General features: G+C 43.5%; 1 protein-coding gene across 10 annotated transcripts in view; it reads left to right on the top strand.

The window, feature by feature from the left end:
* PARD3 (par-3 family cell polarity regulator) overlaps positions 1-20,259 on the top strand; it is a 1,239,520-nt gene extending 1,219,261 nt beyond the window's left edge. For 7 of the 10 annotated variants that reach the window (XM_069211231.1, XM_069211224.1, XM_069211233.1 and 4 more), the window contains 2 exons: positions 9,482-9,609; positions 18,526-19,062. In XM_069211231.1, coding sequence (XP_069067332.1) covers positions 9,482-9,609; positions 18,526-18,919 — 522 coding nt within the window. In that variant the 3' untranslated portion in view covers positions 18,920-19,062. Of the gene's footprint in view, positions 1-9,481; positions 9,610-18,525 lie in introns of all 10 variants that reach the window. The other 3 variants (XM_069211229.1, XM_069211227.1, XM_069211234.1) reach the window with 1 other exon arrangement.
* The last annotated feature ends 270 nt before the right edge of the window (positions 20,260-20,529 follow it).

The raw sequence follows: 20,529 nt of genomic DNA on the forward strand, positions 1-20,529 counted from the left end.
CATGAAGGGTTATCAAAGCCGGGCTTAATATTTCACAAAGAAACGCCTTGTGCTTAATAGACGCACTTTTAACAACACACGGTCCTTGCTAAGTTTGAAAAAAAAAATACAACACATGCTCTAGACAGATGGTTATTTCCATTTGTACAGCGTGTAGTTTATTGCAGACAATTACATATTAATTTCCAGCACAGCATAATAAACGACCTTGGCAGTGAGCATCATGAAAACAATACGATTTGGCTGTTAGTACCTTTTTCAGTATGCAAAGCACAGAAAAGCTTCAGATGAAAAGGCCCTTCCAACTCACCTTCACTCTCCAGTTGGGCTATTTCATTAGAGTAGCGTCCAAAGAAAGGGCCAGCTTTATTCTCCCAGCTTTCCCTCGAGCCGAAACACTCGCATATTGGTATCTAAATATGCAATTTCTTACATATATTCTGATTTTCGTTTTAAGTGGATACAGGTTGTTTGGTGCCAGGCGACCGTTATTCCTCATTTGGTTGAATTTTAACTCGGATCATAAAACCACTTTATGCACGCGACAAACCCACTTAACCCTTTTGAACTCTGCACTTTAGAACAGATGTTCCTTGTTTTCTGGCCATGTACATTCCCAGTAGATCCTTAAAAAGTCCTTACAACTGCAGTAAATATTGTACGATCTAACTGCGCATCGGCAAATGAAGAAACCTGAAGGAATCGGCATTTTTGTTGTGATTTGTGTTTACAAAACTATTCTTTGAACAACGCCCCGAACGAATTTTATTGACTGGTTGCACATGTATAACCCAGGAGGTGGAGCCACAAATCCAATAAATGCATGAAAATAACGCAGGACATAATGGCAGACTTACCATGTGTGTGACGATTATCGATGCAGGCGTGGCTGAAACTGTTTATTCGGATCGCCCTCAATTGTCGCCGGGACCTTGAACTTCTCCTGGCTCTGAAGGTCAATGGAAGTCTTTCCTTCAATCACTTCCAAGGTCAGGGTTCACTATCAACGTAACATTTGCTACATGCTGCCATGCTTTCTGGATGGCGGCAAATAATTGCCCTAATTATACCCTGCTTCTGCCTGGGCTGTTTGTTCAGGTGTTAACGTGCCTTCTGTGGTATTTCTAAAGGGCATGCTATGGCCTTTACAGCTTAAGTGCATTTGAACTTTGCCACCCTTTCTTAAGTCTTTGTATTTGTTTTTAGCAGGGCACTGTAAATTGCACTTGGCAATGTGTTCACTTAGCAAACTCCATCACTTTCCTCACAACCAGTCCTCGCCATCCTATACTCAGCAGGGCATATAGACAAGCGCTTAAATAACACAAAGGGCTTGTGGGATGAGATAATATTTAGTTTCAGAGTGGGGCCTCGTCTGTCAGACTTTTGCACTGTAAACCTCCCAAGCTGTTCTATCAAGTTGTGCCTTTGTCATTGCTGAGGAATGGCCAGTGAATTCATTGGTCTCTGGTGGTGCAGTTGCAATTCAGTCATAAATGTCGCCATTCCATCCACAGGCTATAAAACACAGGCTGGAAAAGTATGTAAGTAAATATACCTTATTCCTAATACTGCTGTTGGAAATTTTATAAATTAGAGTCTGGAATGACAACAGGTGTGAGTTCTGATGAGCTTGTTAATCCCATCCTGTAGTAAAATATAACTGCCAGGGTTCCAGAATGTCCACTATCTCTTATGTACGTGCAAATTTAAATACATTCGACGTCAGTCTCTATTGTTCGCACATTTTTCAACATTTGTTGACCGACCATACTTGTACCTTAACTATATTGGACTGTTGAATGGTAGGCGAGGCTGGCCCTAGTGGGGAGCGCCTATGATTGACACTTGAGATCAGTCGAAGCTGCTGCCATTCACTCCAGCAAACCTCAGCGTAGCCCTCAGGCGTAGACTGGTACTTGCCATGAATCTAAAGCAGAGCACATAAATGCCAAATATTCTAGTTATTGGAGAGTCTAGTAAGTGTACATGAAGATGAAAGAGCCTGTTGCTGAAGAAAAAAAAAACTACTTGATGTTCTGGGCCTGAATGCCAGATGATTACCTGTGCCAGACTAACGAATTTTGTATTTGGCACCATGGTTGCACAGGTGAATCTGAATCTTGGCTACCGCACATTTTACGGGTAAAAAAAGTAGTGAAAAGTCTCCTTGTAGAAGATGTTCAGATGCCTCCTATCAGGCCATTGATGGGGGCACAGCTTGTGGCAATCAACCTACCCTGGTACTCTGTTGCAGTGCATATTGAAAGTGCAACAGACAAGGTGGTCTGTGCCTAACTATTTACCCTGCCGTGCTGATGAACTGAATGCTTACCCCCTGCAGCCTGAAGTGGCACTAATGTGGTGATGGTGGCGCTGGTCTTTGGATAGCTGTCTTGACCTATTTGAGGCTTGGGGAAAGTGTGGGTAGGCAAGGTGGACTGGGAGGACACGAAAGCCAGAGGCCACTTAGCAGAATTACTATGACCACTACCATGCAGTGGTTCTTATTTCATTAACGTGGACAAGATGAAAGGCTGAAGTGGCCCATGGAAAACTGAGCCTTTGAACCTGTGGGTTTAACACACAGCATAAACTGTGTAACTAACAAAGCAAGACTGGAATAAGAACCACCAATGTCTCAGGGGTTTCAGAAGGCTGAGAATTGTGCATTGGGTCAAGGCTGGCAGCTGGGCAAGGGTGTGATTCACAGAGCAACAAGTGGAGTCCCAATCGCACTTGTTTTTATCAAGATGGCAAGGATGAACTTTTGAGCTGACCCTTAAACATGTGGCCGTGCAAGTTCACCATATCACTATAACAAGGGATCAAGGACTCCATATTAGGACAGCCAAATGGTCAAAATCCGAAGACAGAGGAAGGGAGGGGATAAGATGTAGTCGCTTTAATTTTAACCAAATTATGTTACGTATTTAAATGACCTGCAGTGGATAAAAGGCGGAATGGGCCCTGCAGTGATTGAAACCAGTGGACTTGTAGGTGAAACATTTCACTTCAGCGTGAGGGGGTCCAGGGCTGCCAGAATGGTGCAAAGTTAGCCAATGTTTCAGAGTCCTTATTGGTCAGAGTTTGGGGAGTGGGACTAGTTTAACAGGAGGAAATGAGATGAACCAGAAGGAAACTATTGCTCTTACTATTAACCATAGCGAGTGAAATGCTTAGTTGGTCCTGGGGGACTACAAATCTGGGTATGTACCTGCAAATTATACACAGATTGCCATTTTTGGAGCACAGGAGCGTGGTTGCAGTGAGCAACAAAGCTAACTATACGGTCAGGACATTATCCAAAAAAAGGAGAGACCATGTGGGCAAAAAAAAAAAGATCATCAGCATTTACCTAGGACGCCAACTACCAACAGAAGTAATTTTATCAACTTGCCTGCATGTTCTTCCCCAATGGGCAACCTGATGCATCCCCCTACTCGTTGCTTTCTTGTATGTCCTCTGCCCTCCCGAGAGGATAATCTGGTGATCGCCACATTCCCTATCTCCCACACAGGACATAATACGTTTCCTTATGCTCAGTCATTTGTGTGTGAATGGATGTTTTGAGGTTTTATCGTTTGTGTGTGTATATATATATACGTATATATATATATATACACACACACACACACACACCACGCCCCCCCCCCCTCCTCTGTTAGGATTTTGCCTCTTCAATGAGACTCTGATACATTGCCTGAGGACACGATTTGGCTACATTTGTTAGTGCTAAAAAAAAAAAAAGTGGCAGACTCGTATTTCTACGAAGCACAAATCCACTTTTGAAGCATATAAGCCCAACTATCCATACTTTGGGAATATGTACTTACAATTAGGCATATACTGATTTTAATCAGCATATTTAAAAAAAAAGCTATAGTATACTTAGTACTCTAACCTGAATTGAAAATTCTGATCAATGTAAGGTAGATCTCAGGGGTTGCTCTTGCTTACAATGAGCGCAACAGAGCAGCGTGAAGGGCAGTTGGATTGGGATGCTGTGATTGACCGTGTTTCTTTTGTTCTGGTGGCTGCATCAGATGTTCAGCTTTACTAATTTTTGGGTCATCAGAATTGATTGTTACCATCACTCTGGGGATCCACAAAGCCTCCTCAGGTGGTCCGCAACTGCTTAGAAAAATTAAATAATATTAACGGATTTGGTCCGCAGATTTCAGCAATGACTCCATGGAGGGTCCTGGATTCCTATACTGATTCAGTAGGTGTGCCCGGGTTCCAGTAATGATAAAGTAAAGTTCCACAGAAGTCAAACGTTTGGGAACCACTGGTGTAGAGGGATGTTAGCTTTCAAAATGCTTCCATAAAAATTAATTTTAGAAGTATTTTTCGGCATAGCAACTCCTCAACTACACAATTGTTTATCAGTGTCAGGTGTATACCTTGCACTGAACATACACAGACACAAAACACTGAGTTGCTACTTTCCTTCATAGGGAAAGTTGGCCGGAATGGCCTTTTATTCCACTGGACATTTCCACTGTAGAGTGGAACCTTTGGAGGCCAGTTTTTGAAGTTCCAGGGCCGCTGCTGATGCCTCAGACATTTTCCCAAGCTCCTTGAGCGTTAACTGCAGCAGGCCTGAATGCTTAAAAAAGAGACAGAAAAGGAGGGGGAAAGTATAGAGAAAGCGATCAGAGAGATGAGCAAGAGAGAGAGAGAGAGTGCCCAAGTATTTGAAGGGAACGGGGCTAGGTTGAGAATCTTTGCCAGGGCTGTTTTTCTTACCTAGCCCGGGCCTGTATGAGAAGAGCACAAGTGCATGCATACTGATGGCAGCAACATAAACCCCAATCATTGTGACTTTTAGTAGTGGTCTGCCAAATGAATTTTTCTTTTATGAGCACATTGTTAGTTGTCAAGGAAAACTGGTGTTTGCAATTGGATTTAGTTTTTTAAACACATATTATCTGGAGAAACATACTAGGATGTAACACCTGCATTTAATTTTTTGTTTTCATCATTAGGAATTGATGATCTGATTAATAGCCACATCTAATGATATACTGCCATTATTTGTGCAGCGGATAATGCTTTTTTAATTAAATTGTCTGCTGCATTTTGTTAGATGTGTTGATTTATACCTTGCAGCTTTGGACTGTGGCAATGAAAGACATTAGTCACAGAATCTGTTCATATAATGTTCCTACTTTATCGTTTTGAAATCAGAGTGGCATACAGGCTGCACAATAAGGTGTTAGTTCACAATTTACAGTTTTTCATCAGTCAGTGCAGGTTAAGCTCCTCAGCCTTCCTGCCTGCCGCTGACAGCTCTACCTGCATTTCTGAGCCTGATTGCGATAGCTCCACCTGCATTCCTGACCCTGATTGTGACAGCTCCGTCTGCATTCCTGAGCCTGATTGCAACAGCTCCACCCACATTCCTGAGCCTGGATGCATCTGCTGACTCCCCTGCTGATGCCTCCTTTGCACCGCTGCCACTCCCGCCTTTCACACCGGCCACTCCCACCTCCCAGGACATATATTAGAGGGAACAGCGTGGCCGTGCGCAATGGGTGCACTGCCGGCAAGCCTGTCTGCACCTGTCCATGTCTGGACAGCACCCAGCGCCAGGACCCCTGGTCCTTACACCTCCCACAGCTACACCCACCAGGGAGCTCCAGGCCCTGAACAACAGACACCCCATCAACAGCTGCTTCATGGCATCCCCACGCTCAACCAAAAGGCCCTTCACCTGCCTACACTGCTGTTTCTCCTGCAACACGGGGCCACCTGTGCACACTAACGGCCGCATTGCACCCACACAGAAGACTACAAACAACCAAGCACCACTCCAGTGCATCCTGCTAAACACCCGCTCCTTATGCAGTGGAAATCTGGGACACCATCACCACCCACAAACTGGACGTCTCATTCATCATCAAAACATGGCTAACAATCTCCTCAAACCCTGACATCGCCACAGCCACCCCTGATGGCTACAAGATGATACACCGAGACCGCACCAGCAAACATGGTGGGGGCATCGCCGTCATCTTCAAGGAAACCACCTAATGCATCATCACCGACGACGGCCCAACGCCCCTCATGGAACACCTCAACTTCCAACTCCAGATCGGTGCCAACACCATGATGTGAGGCACCCTCACATACGGACCCCCGGGACCATGCCCAGCTTCACCAACCCCGTCGCCAACCTAATCGCTACCCTTGCCCTCAACTCCCTCCTCTACATCCTACTCAGCGATCTCAATTTCCACCCCAACGACCCAAACAACACGAACTCCACTTCCCTCACAGAGAACCTCAGCAGCATCGGCCTCACCCAAATGGTCTCCAAATCCACGCACCAAACTGGACACACACTGGATGCTATCTTCACTTCTAGCGACAGAATCAGTTTTACCCACGTGACTGATCTCACCTGGACCGACCATGCCATTGTCCACTTTACTATCTCCAATTCCCAGCACACCACCACCTCAGCACCCCTCACCAAAGCTGGGGCAAGGTAACCAAGACCCTACAGGCACAAGCCCTTGGCACCGCACAGCCTGAGCCCACGGCAGACCTCAACCAACCCATCCAAAACGTAACCACCTGGATCACCAAATACAGTTGCACAGCTGAAACCAGCTAAAACCAACAACACCTCCAAGCCAGCGAGATGGTACACTCGGGAGCTCCAAATCTCCAAGCGTGACTTCCATGTACTTGAGAAACAATGGCGCGTGACCAAGAAGCCTCCCGACAGAGCATCCTACAAGACAGCCCTCAACAACTACCACCACCACATCAAAGCAGCAAAAAGAGCAGCAATCACTGCCTGCATCAACATCGCAGCCAACCACACAAAAGAACTCTTCAGAATCATCTAGGAATTCTCTATCCCGATAGCCACAGAGACCACCATCCACCCATCCCAGGAACACTGCGACACCCTCTCAGACTACTGCCACAGCAAGATCACCACCATATACAACAATTTCGTCCCCCAACTCTCCACCTCCAGTCTGGACAACATCTCTCAAGCAGCAAACACCTAGCCACATGATAACCTTCTGGTCCCCAATTACCACACAGACCACTGCAGCCATGTCATCTATCCACTCTGGGGCACCCACCGACCCCTGCCCTCACTATTTTTTCAGTCTCTGAGCCAACACTATTAGCACAAAACTAACCCGAAAACTCAACACCTCCATCTCCACATCAACCTTCCCAGATGAATGAAAGCACATGGAACTCAGATCTCTTACAAAGAAACCCTCTGCCAACCCCAGCGACCTCAAAAACTACAGACCAATCTCCCTGCTCCCCTTACTAGCGAAAATGCTTGAAAAAGCCATCAACCAATGGCTCACTGACTACCTTGAACAAAACCACCTTCTCTACACCTCACAATCAGGATTCCGGGCCAACCACAGCTCAGAGACTGCACTGATCGCTGCAACAGACGACACCAGGACCCTCCTCGACCAAGGAGAGTCGGCAGCTCTGATCCTTCTTGTCCTTTCTGCAGTGTTTTGATACAATCTCCCACCACACTCGCCTCAACAGACTCCACAACATAGACATTCCACAAAATACCATTTCCTCTCAGGCTGCACGCAGAGCACCTGCTTTTCTTCCTTCACTTCTACAGCCAAGAATGTCACCTGCGGCGTACCCCAGAGACCCTCCCTCACCCCATCCCAGTTCTACATGACCCCCCCCCTCGCAGACATTGTCAGATCCTACAGACTCAATGCAGTCTCCTATGCCAACGACACTCAACTAATCCTCTCACTCACCGAAGACCCCCACAATGCCAAAGCCAACTTTCACAACACTGTGATGAACGTAGCAACATGGATGAAAAACAGCTGCCTCAAACTAAACAATAACAAAATGGAAGTCCTGATCTTCAGGAAGAACACCTCTGTATGGGACCACAGTTATTGAACAGAACTCATACCAGTGCCCTATCCATCAGACCACACACACAAAACCTTGGCATCATCCTCAACTTCCAACTATCCATGAATCGACAATTTAACTCAGTCCCCTCCTCCTGCTTCTACATCCATCCTTCATATGGTTCCCTACCGATACCAGAAAAACAAGTCACCCACACCCTAGTCACCAGCCACCTCGACTATGGCAATGCTCTCTACACTGGAGTGTCTTCCCAGCTACTTAAAAGACTCCAGACTCTACGGAACACTGCAGCCAGACTCATCCACAACCTCCCCAAGTGCTCAAGCATCACCCCACACCTGAGGAACATCCACTGTCTCCCCATCCAGAAGAGATGTCACTTCAAAATCCTCACAAACAAGGCTCTTCACAACATAGGGCCATCCTAAATCAACCACCAACTGAGCTTCTATATCCCAGCAAGACAATCATGTTCCACCTGGCTAAACCTCGCATACACCCCCGCAGCCATCGCAGCCACAGCAGAGACCGCTCCTTCCACACAGCAGCCAAGTCCTAGAACAGCCTGTTCCTCCACCTCCGAACAGCTCCTTCCCGGACGGACTTCAGATGGAGACTCAAGACTTGGCTTTTTGACTGAGACACAGCACTCTCAGCACCCAGACACCCTTAGGGGTGATAGTGCTGCGCTTTAAAAATGCTATGAATGATTGATTGAAGGGTGTGTATAAGTTTGCTTGATAAAAATGGATTATTCATGCTTCATAGTTTGCCGAAGATATGATATCTGCTCTGATGCCACCCAGAAGAATGATGCTTAAAAGGCTTTTCTGTAGATTTCTAAGTAATTTCCAACTGCAAATTTTCACTATACCATTTCATGCCCCCCAGTGCCTGTTCTGCACCCGCTACTACCATGGCCCTGACTGTCAACCTATGCCATGTTGCCTCCCACACCCCCATAGGCCTTCCATTCCCTCAGATGTTCCTTCCACTGTTCCCCTTTTTCCTAGTCCTGTGTGCCGTTCAATAATGTCCTTTGTGTCTCCTTGCCATCTGGTGCCATCTTTGTCTTTTTACCTATTTTGTGTGGGGTTATTTGTCTGCACAAGTAGTTGATAAAATTATTACAGAAGGGACAATCTGAACACATGATGTCCCCTGAATGTGAGAGTATCTAACACATGACACCTCAGGAAACTTGTTTATTTTTTTATTTTTTTAAGTGCACATATGCTCATATCAGTGCTGGAGTAAGATAGCTAGAAACAGAAAACACGTCTTTGAACTGAAAATAAGCCTTACATTATTTGTGAACCTACACATGTACAACACACGATCCACGGAATCACTGACATGAACAGTAATACCACTCATTTAAACATAATATGTATCACGCAGATCTCCAACAGTAAAGTGGTAATATGTGCAGTAGTGTTACACAGCTCGTGAATTAACAATGAATGGACCTAGCTTTCCTCAATATTCTGTTTTGGTCTGTTCTTGAGCGCAGCTATTTTTTATTAGTGTTTATCAGTTGTGCTTGTTTTCTTATTTACTGTATTTTATATTGCAGCCAAATTCCAGCACCTACACCCAGAGTGGCAGGCACTCGGTATCCGTAGAAGTGCAGGCGCAACGAGAGAGGCAAGAAGACCGGGAGGGCTTCCAACAGGCCCAGCGTCAGTACAGTTCACTGCCTAGGTAAGGTGCTATTGCCAGTGTTGTCAGATGCGCCCAGTAGAACGTTTTTTTCAACCTTTTGTGGCCTCTTGGTATTGTGTTGTATTGTATTTACATTTAAATAGCGCTTCCTGTCCCTGGTGAGATGTTGAGGAACTTTATGCCAAAGACACGCACACCTGCTTCCCTCCCTTACACTTTATTTCCATCGCTTAATCTCTATCGCACTATTTGAATGAACAGATGAATTAACTACATTGACGTATATCTCACAGCCCTGCTAACTGGATCACTACAAATTGCTCCTTTAATTGTGCGTGTACTGCCTTTGATGTAGGGCTGCATGCTCTGCTTTCAGTTGGAAGAACTGGATGGCTAAAGCTGTCTAAGTGCACCACGCATGCCATGCAAGAACCTTTTTCGTAGGCACAGGGACGACCTGCCATTTTATATCAATATATTTCCATCTTTCAGTTGTGCTGCTGTACCTAAAAATTAGTTTGATTAGGACAAATAGGTTGCGCATTTATTAAACTGCTTGAGGTTTCCCAGTTGGAAAAGATATAGCAGCAAGTTCAAACTGATAGACTAGTTGAAGATTTGGTGGGGAGTGATGAAAGATTGTAAATTTAGCTCAAATAAATAGACATGTATTAAACGTTTTCCTCAAAAAGAGGTCGTCTGGTCCGGTTGTTCCTTTACAGGCAGAGCAGATCTCTGGAGTGACAGCCACAACTAGGTGCCTGCAACTCTTACAATCTACTATGCTTCATGAAACCCTCCTTGATAAGACAGGGTATTTGTTTTTTGTGTGTGTAATTGCATAGTGACATCCTGGTCTCAAAAATATGAGGTATTGCTTTGGGGAAATTACTAACAACGTCAAAGGCCCAACTTCACAGTCAGCAGAATAACTGGTTTACTGAATTCTGGCCTTGTGGGTGAGGCTTTTTGCAAAGTAGTTTGATTAGGCACACAGTGTTACCTTTGAAGTGAATGCGAGCCCTTCATATACATATATACTGTTCTAAGGAGCTTGGCTGCAGAACTCTGGTGTCTGATTTTGTCACTGTCCGCCAGTATTGAAGACAAATGTACGTGTGTGTGTGTGTGTGTGTGTGTGAATATCAAGCATTGTCTGCAAATAAGCTATCAATGGGAAAGGAGGAAGACAAATGAAAACCATGTTGACTGTAGGGCGGGTAAACACATGCCCTTAGATAATTTCTTAATGGCTCTTTTCCCCCAAATGTGTGGATCATTAACCCGTAAGTGATGACAATTACGGCACTTTCTTCTGCACATATGGATATGTACTTGGAAAATAATAGTAACTACAAGGCAAACAATTAAGAGGTCGTCTTTAAATCCAGTGGCATGAAACACACCAAATAGTTGGGGCTTAGTGAGCCTTTGTACTTGCAAAAAACTCCTTAAGAAAAGGAATTAAATGTCACTGTAATATTAAAGAAAACCATGCCTAGATTAATCATCATCCACAACTACAGATTGCTAATTGTGCTTGAGTGTATATTTTCCTTACTATTATTAGGTTGAGCATAGCAGCGCGGAAGCGCTGCTTTCATAATGTGTTGTTATCTATTTGGGCTTTTAACCACACCCACCTCACGCCCATAACTATCGCTCGTTCAAGAGCTTGCCCTTCAAAAATCCTTTGTTATCATTGGTAAATGCTTTACGTTTGACCCTCTTTGGGGCGGTTTGGTTACCGCCTTGGACATCACCCCTGTTATATGGCTAATTGCCTTTTTGCCGCCATGTTTGACTGCAAGCAAACTTCTTTTTCTTTTTGTGTGTTTCCTTCACGCTCATGGCGGCTGTGGTGCTTTGAATTGGCTCGCTTATGAGAAACTGTTTTACTCTTCATTTTCAATTTATGTGGCAAGAAAAGACCAGTTAGGAGTTTACAACGCTAATAGATCTAACTCGAGCAAATGTGAGACCCATTGCATTGCAAATGCTTGTTTTTAAGTTGGCAGCAGTATTTATTTACTCTTTGCAGAAGGTGTAAATAGGGGGTGAAGAACAGAGGCAAAGTTGAGCTATTCAAGAGCACAGTAAGACGTGATGGCTTTCTGGCGTTCTGTTATCACTTGGATACTTATTGTGTTCTAAACCTGGTTTGTCAATTATGCACTTTTAGCCTATTCGGTTGGGATCTAGTCTTTTCTTACACCGTCCACTCTGTTGCTGATAATCTTTCTTTATTTCTGGTGTATATATTTTCCTTCCATTCAATGATATTAGGCCTTTCTTTTTAAGTGTTTCTTTTGTGCGTGCGTCTGTGTTTGTGTGTGTGAATGGGATCTTGCTGAAGCAATAGAGGTAAAAAGAGTTTAATTTCGGAAGCAGGTGTTTTTGTAAGAGTTTTGAGGAGGTCTGCTGATTATTTGTATAGTTGGCCCACCATACAAACTTGTGAACTATATCCTTAGTCGTAAAGTTTCACTAGTTTGCAAATAACGTCCTTGAGATTGAAACGTGCACCTCCTTTCAGAACAGGGTCATCAAAGTTGGGACAATGGCTTCTATTTTTGAAGTTATTTTTTATATATTTTTTCTGCTCTTGAAAATAGTTTGCATTTTAAAACATCAAGAAAGCTGAAATGTTTTTTTGCTTCTTGGTATTGAAGCAGTGTCCCAAAAGGGAAAGGGCTGTAAAAACAGAATGCTAGTTGTCCCATAGTTATATTCATTCATTACGGTTCTTGTAGGATGTTTCACGAAGGGGCATCGCAATTCTTGCTGTTCTAAGCTGTGAAGAATTGGAGATAGACCATTGTTTCTGAATCCTAAATGATTTTGCAATGAAGTTAAATGATTGTGGCACATTCCAATACTTTATGTTAATATTGACTGTAAAATACAAACCTCTAATGAAACAGCTGGAATCAAGGTTTGTGCCCCGGGGGTTGTCACTGGGACCCCTTGCAGGGAATTAGCAATAGCTTTGCAGTGGCACTGGATCACGAGTACGAGTGGTCCGCTGCTCACCAATTATGTCTGCCCGTTCCTACCCCGGGGGGAGGAGGGGGAGAGAGAAGTTTATGAAGCCCCTTTTCCTTGGTTATGTTAGAGCCCAAACCACCGTTGCTTACAGCAGTGTGTATTGACTCTTCGGCCCATATTTATACTTTTTGACGCAAAACTGCGCTAACGCAGTTTTGCGTCAAAAAAAATTAGCGCCGGCTAACGCCATTCTGAAGCACCATGCGGGCGCCGTATTTATTGAATGACGTTAGCCGGCGTCGTCTGGTGTGCGTTAAAAAAAATGACGTACACCAGGCAGCGCCGGCGTAGGGGGATATGGGGCTTGGGCGTCAAGAAATGGGGCAAGTCAGGTTGAGGCAATTTTTTCGCCTCAACCCGATTTGCGCCATTTTTTTTCACTCCCAACCCCCATAGAAATGACTCCTGTCTTTGCAAAGACAGGAGTCGTGCCCCCTTGCCCAATGGCCATGCCCAGAGGACTTCTGTCCCCTGGGCATGGTCATTGGGCATAGTGGCATGTAGGGGGGCACAAATCAGGCCCCCCTATGCCACCAAAAAAAAAAAAAAAAAACACTTACCTGAACTTACCTTAATGTCCCTGGGATGGGTCCCTCCAGCCATGGGTGTCCTCCTGGGGTGGGCAAGGGTGACAGGGGGTGTCCCTGGGGGCATGGGAGGGCACCTCTGGGCTCCTTCAGAGCCCACAGGTCCCTTAACGCCTGCCTTTTGCAGGCGCTAAAAAACGGCCAAAAGCGGCTGGACGTCATTTTTTTTGACCCGCCCACTCCCGGGCGTGAATTTTGCCCGGGAGTATAAATCCGACGCACATGCCTCAGAGTCGATTTTTTAGACGGGAACGCCTACCTTGCATATAATTAACGCAAAGTAGGTGTCCACGCTAAAAAATGACGCTAACTCCATGGACTTTGGCGCTAGACGCGTCTAACGCCAAAGTATAAATATGGAGTTAGTTTTGCGTCGAGATTGCGTCAAAAAAAACGACGCAATTCCGGCGCAAACGGAGTATAAATATGCCCCCTGACCTTTTGCAGTTGGCACCATGAACAAAGGTCTGAATGCTCTACTAAATTTGTTTGTGAAATGGCAGCTGTACCTGCCAGGTTTCATATGAAGACATTTTATAGATACTTACAGTTCAGCTCGACAGCACTTGTAGACTATTAGAAGTTTGTGAGAGTCTGACAATGTTATAAATGCATTAACAAGTTCTTGGCACAGAAAAGTCCCTCGCACTGTAATGTAAGGGTACCCTACTCTGAGTGTTCCTGCTGTGGTGATAGCTGGATCCTTGGTAACAATTTTTGATCATGAGCAACCGCAAATTATGCATGTGCACCACAACCTTGGTCTATATCATGGGTTGCAGTCTTTCTGAGATTGGGATGGGTGCCCAAAGCGCCATCCTCGAGTGGTGGAAGGCAACTGCCTTCCTCAGGAGTTAAGTAGTATGATCACGGTGGTGGCAGCATACTGTTGTTTTTGTGATCAGTGGAATGATCAGACTTTTTTTAATCTGTATTACTGGAGTGGTGCCTTCTAGACTACTCTGGTTAAAATTCTGTTTTCTATGATTAACGCACCATTGACCTGCTTCAGGCTGTATAAAGTGACAGATAGGGTGCATGTGCATGCTGGGATGCACATATGACTTTGAAGTGGTAGAGTACATAAGAGTTAGATCGTGTAGTTACGTGTTTTTATTGGGATACATGTGTGCCTGTGAAGGATACATTACATTGGTGCCTGCACATGCGTATTTGTGTGTGTGCACAGAGATGTATGTGTACTTGTTAAGAGCACAGTGCATGGAAGACACTGGGTCCCGTTTTGGGAGACCCAGGGCTACCCCCAGACAGATTTGTGGATTGATGTATTCCTGAGACCTGGGTATGACACACTGGTGGAAGGAAGAGCTATGTTCTTCGTGCACTTCTAAACGGCTCTTTGATTCTGAGAGAGACCACTGGTCAAAGGGGCTTGGAACTATATCAGGAAGGAGATGGGCTGATAAGGGAGTCAAAACAGTAGGGTTAGTGCCTTTGGTAAAATTGAATTCACATATAACTGAGTTTGACAACCAGATGTGAGCCCCGAGTCACTCCTGTGTCCTGTTTGGGATGATCAGATTTGGAGACACTCCTCCTGTGACAGACTGAACTCTGGAGAAAGAGCACAACAGAGGAATTGGCACTTCAGAGTGGTCACCCCCAGAACATGAACCTCAAAGATACGGACACTAAGTCTCATTTGTTTGTGCAAATGGATTATTAAAAGGGAAGCCTGAGGCTCCCAAATTGTCAAAGTGTAGCTGTACGTTAGCATGTTTGGCAGAACCTTAGTCCCCGGTCCTAATCCAGTCTTCCTGCATGGTGAGGGGATGTCACTCATGGAAATCAAGACAGCTCAGCCTGGAGCACCAGCTTCTGCCTAACCCAAGACCAGAGGACCCTGTGAAGAGTGGGAGTTTACCTGGATTGAGCAAGTTCCAATGGGGATCCTGTTGGGTGGATCACTGGAGCAGTGTGTGAGATTCAGATTCACATCAGTTCTACCACATTAATCAGGCCATCCACTGTGTGCATTGTTCACAACCCCTTATGCCAGGTGGGTCGTGGTGAAGATTAAGGGTCGTTTCCCTGTGGTGCATTGTGGTGAAGAGGGCCATTGCCCTGTGCAGCATTGTGACCCAAAGCAGGGCACCATCTTAAGTGTCTGCTCACGACCCCCATATGCTAGGTGGGGCCCACTGTGGATCTTGAGGGCCTTCGCCCTGGTGAAGTTCTATGATAATGAGGGGCCCTTTGTTCTAGTCAATGTTGTGACCTGCATGGAGACGTCTCCTTGAGAGTGCCGGAAGCAACCTTGTGTCTCAGATGGGGGCTGTGGAAAGAGGAGTGTGCTGTGTCCCACATACCAAGTGCAGACTGTGAACTCGGAGATGATACATCATCATCCGAATGTAAGGAGCATCCAACGTCTGCCATCAACCAAAGCATATTTACCACAAAAACGGCAGAGCATTGCAGTAGTCCAGAACCTGTGGTGGCTGCAATGAGAATTCTGCTGTACCCAGACACCTTCCACTGTCGACCTCCATCTAGGACCGCTGAACATTCTCAGTCTTGTCTCCAGCGGGAACAGTTAAGACAAAACCTTAAGTTGCAGAGCCCATGGGAGGGGAGCAACTACTGTAACTCTAGCACCAGGGGCACTGGTGCACTATGTCTTTAAATAGTCATTGTAGGACGTCCAAGACTTGTATTGTCTAGTGGAAACTAGCTTGGATGCTGCCTCAAATTAATGGGGGATAAATGGTCCGTAGTTACAACGAGATGCTAGTGTCTGTGGGGACCTTGCTGGAAAAGAGACCTTATGAAGAGTGTTATTATTTAGAATAAACCATATTTCACATTGTGTGTGTATAAGTCCTACTTTTCATGAAAGCAAGTATTTGGTGGGACATTCAGTTATTGCGCTTGCTGAAAGTACGTGGATTTGTGAGCATGTGTTCGGCCTACCTCTGCCTCCTCCCCGTGAAGCCTTGGACTACTTGACTCACAGTACCACTGAAAGTCAAGTGTGGAAGAGGTTCTTGGCCTAGTTGCTCAGAGCCCATAGTAGGAGTAAAAGGCCTCAATGAGCGCAGTTTGACCCAGTAACTCCTGCTTGTCCTGTGGCCCTCTAAAAGGGGTTCTGACACAAGTGTTGCAACCAATAAGTACTGTGTAGCTTCCACTATGTTAGGAAATAAAGGATTCTGATTCGGCTAGAACCTAGGTTGTTGCACCACAACATTTGTATGAGTCATAGAGGTCAGGAATGTCTCTGAGGATTTAAGATGATTCAGCTAGACTTGCCACTGGCATATAGATGGAGATCAAGCAAATTAAACTGTTAATGTGATTTAAGTGACCGTGTTCGAGGTCTTTATGTTTGACATAATTAGAGTTAGTTTGTTAAAAATGTTACGTTGTTGGTTGTTACGTTTTCTAGGCCATCCCCTAGAACACGGCCCAGAATTCGGTTTCTAGAGCCCTGAGTCTAAGGACGTAGTCAGTGTGCAAAACCGAGACAGAAAACCAGTTAGACTACAAAAATCCCACAACCAACTCAGCAATATTTGAGTGAGATGTGTTTCAGGTAATGATTAATCCTGTTAGAAATCACAGTGATAGTTAGTGGAACCTAAACCCTCTTTCCTAAAGCAGGGGCACGCTTAAAAGCACTAGGAATCCATTGATATGAGTTAAGGGTTACTTTTTAAAGTCAAATCCACATACTAATGCACATAATATGAATTATTACTACAATAAAGAGAAGAAGAGTGGTAACTGCAGTGTTAACCAAAATGCATGCACAACAAACAACTCTCCAACATATTTGTTATATAACTTTATAACAATCCCACTCTAATTCTTTTATTCACTAGGCTAATCTTAGCGCTAATAAGAAAACCTAATTTGAGTTACAGAGATGGTTCACAACCGCGTTCCTGTCTAAACATTAAGGCTTTATGTTCTATTTTCATCTTGTGTTGAAGCAGCAAGTGAAGACTGAATGCCTTTGTGTTAGACTTTAGTCAAAGTGGGTCGTACTATGTTCTTCTCTTAAGGCTTGTATAACATTTAGTTGTTGTTGAATATAACAATGGGATAAACAACTAGCAGAAAGTGAACTGGTGTCCTTTGGCGTATTTTCAATCTGCAAGACTGTTTTCTTTTGAACAGCATTAGACAAGACACATACTTATCAGCTTTCCATTATAAGTTGTTCACAAATCAATAATAATTATTTTAAAACAGCACAGCCTGCATAGACAAAATCTTGTGAGTATTTTCGAATAGACTTGTTTGCCACTTTTCAAAGATAAATAACATCTAACAAATGAACATTGCATATTAGTCTCACGTTTTCACTTTTAAACGATTAACATGTGTAAGCTAAAATGGGGATAACTGGAAGACAAAAAAGTATACTCAAAACACAGTGCTTGTGGTGCAATTACGGGGACGTGGAGTCTGTTTACTATGCACATCTTTAGTTCCCACCACGTTAATCCGAACAACAGGCTTCCTGTTTCTTCAGTAGAAGACATTTTTGTATTCAAACATGAAGTAAAATGTGCTGATCCATCCATGCACACATTTCTGAGAGAAAGAACATAGTTTACACTATGAAAGCACAAGTAAATAACACATGATTTGGGGCTTTTTCACACCAATTTAGTATGTACGTTGAAAATAGATATTTCTTGCTCAGCTACGAATCGTATGAAATGTGCGCTTTTTAGGACACATTGCTTGTAGAAACACTAAACGTTCAAAACGAATAAAGGATTTCAATCAATTTATACTCCATACTTATCTTTGCTTTTTGAACATTGAAACTTTATAAAAGAGGCCCAGTTGCCTTCAGTTCTTCGTAGCACTATGGGTACTACAGCATGCTGTGACAACCCGATCAGAATGCACAGATCCATAGGACAAGAATAGTTGCAGGCACTTTCCTCTGACTGCATACTGCAGAAGAAACTAATCGTGGCTGTCACACACAGCTTTGGTTGTCAAGTCTGTTAGATATTCCATCAACAAGAATTCTAAATGTATACATAATAAACTGTAGATCAAATCTTAGTGGTTGTCATATGCTATTAGTGTTAATGCACGTGTGCTGTTGTACCTTCCAAAATCACTTGATGGCTGTCCTTGAATTCCGCTAAACTGTATATGTCAGGTTCACTAAATACTTTATCTTAAAAGTATGAGGAAACTTTACATTCAGGAATTATCAGACTATAGGAAGAGATGCACATTTATATGCTTGGGACTGTCTTGAGAGTCTTCGATAAGTATGGCCCTTGAAAAAATTCTTAACGTAAAGTTTTTGTTTTTTTTTGTTTTTCAGGCAAAGTAGAAAGAATGCAAGTTCTGTGTCGCAAGATTCCTGGGAACAGAACTATTCTCCTGGTGAAGGATTCCAAACAGCAAAAGATAACCCCCGATATTCCAGTTACCAAGGTTCAAGGAATGGCTACATGGGAGGACATGGTTTTAATGCGAGGGTAATGATGGAAGCCCAGGAGCTTCTTCGCCAAGAGCAACGTCGGAAGGAGCAGCAACTTAAAAAAAATACATCATCCGAAGGACCAAACAATTATGATTCATACAAGAAAGTTCAAGACCCCAACTGTACACTTCCTAAAGGCCCATTAAGACAAGATGTCCCACCGTCACCTTCTCAAGTGGCCCGTTTGAACCGAGTACAGACACCAGAAAAGGGAAGGCCATTTTATTCTTGAGGTCGAAGAAGAAACTGAAAAGTATACATGGCAATAAAAGCATTTTCTTATAAAGACTTTGTAGTTTGAATACTTTTTAAATCAAGGGTACTTCGACATATGTTTTGTCGTCAGTTTCAGTGCCTTTAGCATTATGGACAAAGCGTTAGTGGGCCTTTGTAAGTCTTTGCCACCTTTTTCAAGTGTTATCCTTTTACATGGACTTTTTCACTTTTTGACAATCATTTGTAAACTATGTATCAACATTAAAAACTATATAGTCACTGACCCTGGCCCCCTTTAACAACTAGTGAGAGCTGTTTATGCTGTATTCTTTTGTACTTTGCAGTGTATTGTTTCATCCACTTTACATACAATACTGTGGGATTAATTAACTGGGAGTTATAATTAATCAGTACTGCATATATATTTTTGTAATTGTTTCATGATTTGTTCAGTGGATGAAAATGTCTTATTGTTACTAAAGAGTACAGCTTTACGAAATGTTTAAATGAATCATTTAAACCTGTATTGTTTATTTATCCTTTCAAAGTGTGCTCCAATGTCTTGATTCAAACATAAGAAAATAAAACCTTAGTGGTTTTTTTTGTCATTGTTATGTCGGGGCCCTGTTACACTGCCTTTTTATCTCGTTATACAATCATACCAAGCTGGAATAAGAATAGAAAACACTCTGTGTGTAACATTTACTGTGTCCATGTGAAGGTTTGTGACCTGTAATTGCCATCCTGAAATGCTTAGAATGGCGGGGAACTAAGTAAAGACGAAGGGCAGGGAAGAAATCATGCACTGCAGACCGAGGACAGTTTCTTGCAGTTCATTTTTAGCCCAATGAAAAGCAAACAAAGAAGAGAAATTATCTGCAAATGTTACTATGCCATGTTATGTTTCAACATTAGCAGTAATTAATGTCATTCCAGCACATTGAAAAGTGGTAGAACTTGAAAGAAAGGAAAGAGGAGAAACTACTGTTGCTTCATTGTCCAGGAAACAGTCGACAGTGTTGTGTAGTAGACCTAAGCATATACAGCCCGGTGCTGCCTCCATTGTGTTGCGATAACAGTTGGTTGACAGCCTGGGCTCCTAGGAGTGATGGGAACACGGAGCAAAACTGTTACACAAAATCATGCCAACGCCCACGAGAATACCTTCAATCAGAATACAGCTTGGGTGATGATGTTTCTAATACGCATCTGGGACATTGAGACTGTGGCATAGCTGCTACTACTTTTGTTGTGAATAATGCATTTGCCGGGTTGTTGAAGTGCCTGTGAATCCAGACGCAAACGCTCGAGAGTGAAGTTCAGCATTATCATGTATAAAAAAAAAAAAAAGGAAAATCATCATAACGATATGTACTGCGTGATTTAAACAAATATGCCTATTTTTGTTTACTGGTATATATTATTTTTGTCATTCATTTTTTAAAATATATATATGTGAACCCCTTCTGCACACATACGTGTCTTTTTAATCCCAATTTCTTTTTTTATCAATGTACTACAGTGTTCAAAAAGTGTTGCTAATCTAAGCACAGTAACTTTGGATGACAATGGCTCTTACCACAGAGAGAGTTTACAAAATGGCACATAGTTGCTTTGCCTGTAAAT

The sequence above is a fragment of the Pleurodeles waltl genome, chromosome 10 (assembly GCF_031143425.1).
Source record: "Pleurodeles waltl isolate 20211129_DDA chromosome 10, aPleWal1.hap1.20221129, whole genome shotgun sequence".
In the NCBI taxonomy this organism is placed as follows: domain Eukaryota; kingdom Metazoa; phylum Chordata; class Amphibia; order Caudata; family Salamandridae; genus Pleurodeles; species Pleurodeles waltl.